At 35.6% G+C, this 7,066-nt stretch overlaps 1 protein-coding gene across 1 annotated transcript; it reads right to left on the reverse strand.

Annotated features, from left to right (window-relative positions):
- Positions 1 to 1,420: 1,420 nt before the first annotated feature.
- Positions 1,421 to 3,964, reverse strand: LOC147473493 (squamosa promoter-binding-like protein 14). The gene is given in 4 exon segments (XM_086587376.1): positions 1,421 to 1,593; positions 1,596 to 1,654; positions 1,958 to 2,282; positions 3,904 to 3,964. Coding segments are annotated over 4 exon segments (618 nt in total).
- Positions 3,965 to 7,066: the final 3,102 nt, after the last annotated feature.

The raw sequence follows: 7,066 nt of genomic DNA on the forward strand, positions 1-7,066 counted from the left end.
CCTCATAGGAAGCTTCCTCTAAAGCTTTTCATCAGACCATATATTTTTTATCTCTTGCCCATAGCCTAAGACTGGTCAGAGGCTCAGAGCCCATAGCTAGTATAATGAGCTTATGAGAAATTATCACATTACCTGTAGAATATAGTCCATTCAGGACAAACATCAGTATAGTTTATTACCCTATTTCAAATAAGTAAATAGAATTCAATTCGCACAAAAGAGATATTACTTGAAAAGAAACGTGGACTTGGAGTCTTAGGCTAGTGTTTAAATTGCTTTCGGTTGTATCAAAGGGTCGATTAATGGTGTGAGATCTTTATCACCAACCGACTCCGCATCGACATAGTTTAAGTCCATTTCAAAGTGAGACAACCTAATGATACTTTAAATTTCAAACGCCCAAAAAACAAAACATAACGAGCAGTAAATGGTTCAACAATATGAAAATATTAAAGGATTAGACTCAAAGAAAATATCCAACAATAAACTAGATTCCTATAATTCTTCCATAATGTACCTTTGTATTCTCCGATCACGATAATAAGCGTTACAAATCAGAAAATGTGCGCGTTACAAATATCCAATTTTGGTGTAGTGCATATATACGTTTCTTTGATGGCCATCTCAAAACTAGTCACGCAGACACCAACTACTTATGGCATGCTACACTGAAATACATCTTACATAGAATTTGCAATGTTAACTTCAATAATAGGTATATCGAACCTAATCCACGGGTGAGATCATGATGATACCTGGTGCACAAAACCTTCCAAACTGGAAAGCTTGCCTAGAGAAAGAGCCATCTAACCCATATAATCGTTTACCCAGATTGTTATAGGAATAGAAACTTGAGTATCAACCTATAAGGTGTCAATGCACGGATAGGTTATTAGGAGGAAAACCAAAATTGGTTATCATCAAGACATGGCTCATTAAATAGACCATGTTACCAGCAATACATAATTCATACAAAGAAAAAAACACATACTTAAAAGTTTAGATTAATAACCAGATGCATAAGGATTTTGGTCCTGACACTACACATGCACTTTTCAGTTTTCAACAGAAAACAACTATTTAAACACCTAAATGCAAGTTATGCTGTCCAAAAGGCAAGGCTAGCTGCTTAATTATCGATCTAAGCAACTATAAACAACCCACAAATTAGGAGTTCACACCGAAGTTCAAAAGATAATGGGTAATGCCAAGTTAAGAGAAAATAAACTACGATAGAGTTCAAATTAATGCATGGAAGACGCCACCCTTAGGATCGGAGATATATATCCCGAAAGCGAGCCAAGAGCCTTTAAAAGACCGGAGCTATACCGACGAGTGGAAGACCCATAGCCCCCGGAGTTTCCAAGTTCCGCGTCGCTTATCACCCGTTGAGCTATCTCAAGCTCACCAGAGAAATGGTTCATGGATTGTGAAACCCCGGACCAAAAGTCATGTGGCATTTCACGAACGCCACCAACTTCATTGCCTTAAAGCTCCATGAATTGCTTTCGTGAAATTGGTCACCGCAAAGACGTGAGTTGTTGTCAGATTGAGCCATGGATGTCCCTTCACCATTCACCAAATTATTGACAACAAGATTGGATGTGTGGCTCGAGGTCCCCATGGTTGATTTGGATGAAGAGAGAGAGCACACCGAGTCGAGACCCCGCAAAACACTCACCGTGAAGGTATTCTAGTATCGAGAAGATCGTCCCAATTCCATCTTGACCTTGCGCGATATGGACGGACGACCGAGAGTAGACAATAGCCGGAGGATTTTCTGGGTCGCCCCGCCATTGGTGTGGAAGAAGCTTTCCGGTAGGAGTGGGCTGGTTGCCATCTGCTTGATTGCCGGTTTTGACGATTGGCCAATCATCCCTTCCTCGGCTGTCTTGTAAAGTCCATCGAAAGCCTCCACCTCTGGCCGCTATTTTTCCCGAAAGATGGCGACATCTACCATAGCCTTGAAGTAAATAAAGATCCAGGTTGTGACTTCCTTCGACGCTCATTGTGACCAGCTAGACGTCTACGACAGCTCCGCTTTCCTTGGTCAAATTCAGTGAGTAGATGAAATCTGCTACACTGCTGGCAAAACCTTTGTTCCAAACCATTAACAATAACTCTAGGAGTCTTGGAATGCATACCACAGACTTTATGCCTTGAGTAATAAGCTTTAACATCACTCAGGTCTAGTTTACACCCTTCAACTTGACATCTAGGTGGTTGCCCTCCTTGCAAAACCCCTCTCCCTTTCTTCGATATCACCGGTGCCCCACCTCCACCTTCAAGAGCCAAAACGGCGGATGAGCCACCCCGGGCTTATTAGGCTGAAACTCCAATACCAACATCTTCAAAGTAAATTTTTTCCCACATACTTCATACTTGTAAACAAACACACGCTAGCAATAAGAATAACTCAATTCAGAATATTATAAATAATAGTAAATAAATAGATAAATAAGTTGATATACAAAATATGAAAGTTGACCAGTAAAATAAGTGCACCAATATAGGAACACATGATACCAACAAATTCTCCAAATATCTCCATGTCTCATGGCTAGGGTATTGTAATCAATTGAATGCACTTATCCAAAAGTAAAGGTTTCTTGAAAAAGGGTACAAAAAGTCAACTTAAAACTTAAGGGAACAAATGCATACTAGCAGGAAAGATAATTTTAGAGAAGAAAAGGGAAAGTAATTAACATAGACATCCAAAACTTTGTAGACTATACCATTTATTATTGCATGTGTGAAAATTCTGAATTCAAGAAAGGTAATACAAACTCCAAATGACAGGAAAATATAAACCAAGTAGTACTTTGCATCGAGATTGAAAGCATCTATAGAACATGCAAAAACAAACGGCGCTTTAGGTGATTAGACAAAACAAATAGCCACTTGATTTGCTATTTCTCGATTGAGGAGCTTTGGAAAAAAAACACCCTAATTTAAAGTCCAATTCATAGTTCAGTGTAGCATTATGTTCCTTAAACTATGATTAAGAGTAAATCTGTGATTATTAAAACAAATTTCCGCGATTAAGTATCATTGCAGATAACAACATATTAAGTACAAATTTGCGATTAAGAGTAAATCTGTGATTTGTGAAGGTTTATTGTAAGAGCATATTAAGAGCATATTCATTGAGTAAGATTATTAGTCTAATGAATGAGGGTGTGAATTGGGGCTTTCAAACATCAAGATTTCCTAATCAGATTAGCACAAAAAATGATAAACAACACATCCATGCTGATTGGGTTCAATGATTCCTTGAAGATCAAAGATCCATTACAATTTACAAGCAAGAGCAAACATGCCGAGTAAGTCATAAGAAAAGGAACACTACATATCGAAATGGAAATAGAAGTCAGCCAAAGAAAAAATGGATATATAAACTTGGTGTACCAAAAAACACTATGACACCAGTAAACAAAGTAACGGCAGAAAATTAAAACATATCGCTAAAATACAAATGAAAAGCTATAGAACTAATCCAAAGAGTAAGATATTCACCTTCACTTTCCAAGGTATAGAACCAGTCCAAAGAGTAAGATATTCACCTTCAGTTTCGAACCTGTTGATTATGGATCTGTAATCGAAATCCAATAAAATAATCACACTAAAAAAACTAGTTGTATACCTTATAGAACTTATACACATTAAGAATATTAAGACCCTTAAAAGAAAAAACACATTCAGAAAACAATTCTTGCAATCAGATTCTGTTTGATATATTTTATGTGGGTTATATATAAAATTTTAAGACTACATCTCGGTTCATTCGAAATTGACATATATCATACCAAACTATTGAAGGCTTTTATCCCTAGTGTACTCAACATTCTAACAAGCCTACAATTAATAAACCGTGTATATGAATATATTAGAGTAACCACTTACCTTCCCTTGTACACCCGTTCAAAGCAAGTAACTTGCTTTCGACACAAGTGAAGATTATCATTATAGCACTTGTTTGCTTATGTTACAGCCATATTTCATAAAACATAACTTCTCACACGGATGTCTAAATACAATGAAACTTGGTGCATTAGAAAACAGACACATTGAACTATCTTTTCTGCATAATGTAGAGGATACCTAAATTTGACTCTAACTATGTCTAAATTTAACTCAAAATCAGTCCAAGATTACTTGAAATTTCAGTTGGAACAGTCCACCTTTCGATAACTGTAACTCCATTTCGAAATCCAAATACCATGAAATTAGAGCCGTTAGAAAGTAGATACAAAGCACTAACTTTATTGACAAGATCACTAAAACACAAATCTAACTCTAACTACTACAAAATCGAAGGCTTGAATCCGGCCGGTAAGGCTTTCTCGGCAGGCTAGAATGCCATCTTTGGACATGCGTAACTCCTGACTCGGATATCCAAATACTATGAAACTGGAACCTTTAGAAAATAGATTCAGAGAACTAACTTTTCATTCTACGTCACTATATCCTAAAACCCACTCTAACTAAGACAAATTCTAGCAAAAGTTAGACCCGGCAAAGAAGTCTCGCTTTGAAGCGATCGCAAAGACAAGTCTTGTATATTTCCAGTTTAGTAACACACCTCCTTAATTCAATGTCAAACTTTCGGGAGACAAAGAACACTGGTTTAATGGTGATTCTAACTGAAATGAATCAGTAATAACTTGCAATCTAGATTATATAACCTACCAGATTACAAACTGAAAGATAATATTAATCAAGCTCTTGTACATTCTTACCTTTGGCTCGATTCCTTGTTGTCTTACCTTTTGGAACAAGTCCATGCATGCCTTAAAAGCATTGAGTGAAGATTAAAAGTCGTGGGTGTTTAACTCGCATGAGACCCTCACATAAGTCCCCAATTTTATTTAATATATATTAAACCAGCAAAAATAATCAAGGATATAGAGAAAAATGAATAAAATACATACACATCCCTTTCTAAGGATATTATTTCTCTTTACCGACTTTAATAAATTATTGTCCAACTTTAAATAATGAAAGCAATGTATGAACAGAGAAAGTCTAAGTATGAAAGCAATCTTACCTTTTGTCAATATATGTCCCTCTAGTTTAAGGACTAACAGTGATCTTCTCCGAAAACATCAACAACAACCCAGCTATTATCTATCGGGGTCTTACGAGGGATATCCTCTTTCCCTCGAGAAAAGTGAGAGATCTTTGAAGCAAAAGTACCACAAAACATGAACATATTCTAAGTTGGACATGTACATACAACACAACAATCTTTTTTCGACACAAACACATTGGCTCAAGTAACAAGAAACAATGATAAAAGAAAATCAACACTAACAAACCACTAGAATGTACGAATAAGATGCAAATCTAACAGGTTTCCTAGTATGTATTCTAGTCAAGGTCCCGATAGCATACTATAAAAACGGTAAATATCTTTCTTCCAAAATAACTAAGTATTTGTGAAAGTATAAGCAATTTTGGAGAAAAACTTCACCCACAGATAAAACAAAACTACATAATACAAGAAACAATGAGAAAAATCCAAACGAAGTAGTGATTTATATTAAGTGATATACTTAATCTCTTCCAAACCCCAAACCCTCGGATAAGTTTTCATTGGTCTATACATGCGACTGCCTTCCCATTTTGGGTGCACATTATCTTATCAAATACCAACAACAAGCAACACTCCACAAACATTTCGCACCCCGACTTCTGGATAAGTACGGGCTCAAACAACTTCAATGGAAAAAATCAATCAGAGAAACAACCAAATAGGAACATTATACACTAAATGGAAAACACTTGATGTGTCAATTAATAGTTGCAAATTTAGAGTGAATTCCTGGCTAAGCAACATTCGATTACCATGGAAGAAAGGATGGATACTTTGATACACACAAACGTAAAACCCACAATGGCATACTCTAACGGTTGATTGAATTTATAACTGAATTAAAAGACTCAAGACCACACAAAATTCAGGGAATGGGGATCACCACGAATACCATATCTGAATATCATAATCTAAAAAATTAAAATTAAAATAAAAGATAAAATTACAAAATAAAGAAAGAGCACAACTACAAGTCGGAAATCTACCCATTCGCAGAAAAGACCACCAAATTTACTAGATTTAATTGAAAAATATGATAAAGGGAAAAAAAAATCATACCTTTAAAACAAATCGTAGTGTAAACACTGAACCAAGACCAGAAAGCTACTAAAAAAATTCGTGGATCACAGGATTACTGCACAATAGTGGAGTAAAGAATTTAGTTTACTAAGAAAAAAAACAAAATTCGTTAGTTTTAACTTTTAAATGACAGCAGTGAGACAACACAAGCAGTGAAACCCTAGATTATTAGAGATTTCAGAGATGGTTGAGAGAGAGTTCGAGAGGAGCTTTTATTTTAGTTCGAGAGGAGCTTTTATGTTGTTCCCAGAATTTCCCTCGTTCCCAAATTTATAATTTTCAGTTAATTTTTAATTTTTTTTACACTGTTAACGTTTGCCTAACGATAAAATTTCGCGACCAAATAACATAAAACCGTTAGAAATTAATTCAAATCTCATTGGCAATTAAACTAACGCTTTACCATAATTCCTCACGGCAAAAAGGCAGAAGAAATACACTAACGGTAAAAAACTGTTACAAATTAAAAAATGTGTGCGTTACAAATATCCTGTTTTGGTGTAGTGATTGTCATTGGTTAGTCTAGATAAGTGATCGGCAACTACATTTTTGACCTCTCGTTTATCCTTAATTTCTAAGGTAAAATCTTACAGGAGAAGGATCCATCGGATCAATCTCTGTTTAGCATCCTTCTTAGTGAGAAGGTACCCTAAGAGCTGCATGGTCAAGATATACACTAAGGTCGTTAAACCAACCAAGTAAGGACGTAACTTATCTAAAGCATAAACCACGACTAAAAATTGACATAATGACATAAAAATATAACGTATTTTTACAGTTTTTACATTAAATACAATGTATTATTTTTCTTGCCTAAAAATACAAGATACTTTTAATTTTTTACAATTGATACCATCTCGTTAAGTAGACCTAAACGGAATCTGATTTGGC

The sequence above is a fragment of the Coptis chinensis genome, unplaced genomic scaffold, assembly GCF_015680905.1.
Source record: "Coptis chinensis isolate HL-2020 unplaced genomic scaffold, ASM1568090v1 utg2425_pilon_pilon, whole genome shotgun sequence".
In the NCBI taxonomy this organism is placed as follows: Eukaryota; Viridiplantae; Streptophyta; class Magnoliopsida; order Ranunculales; family Ranunculaceae; genus Coptis; species Coptis chinensis.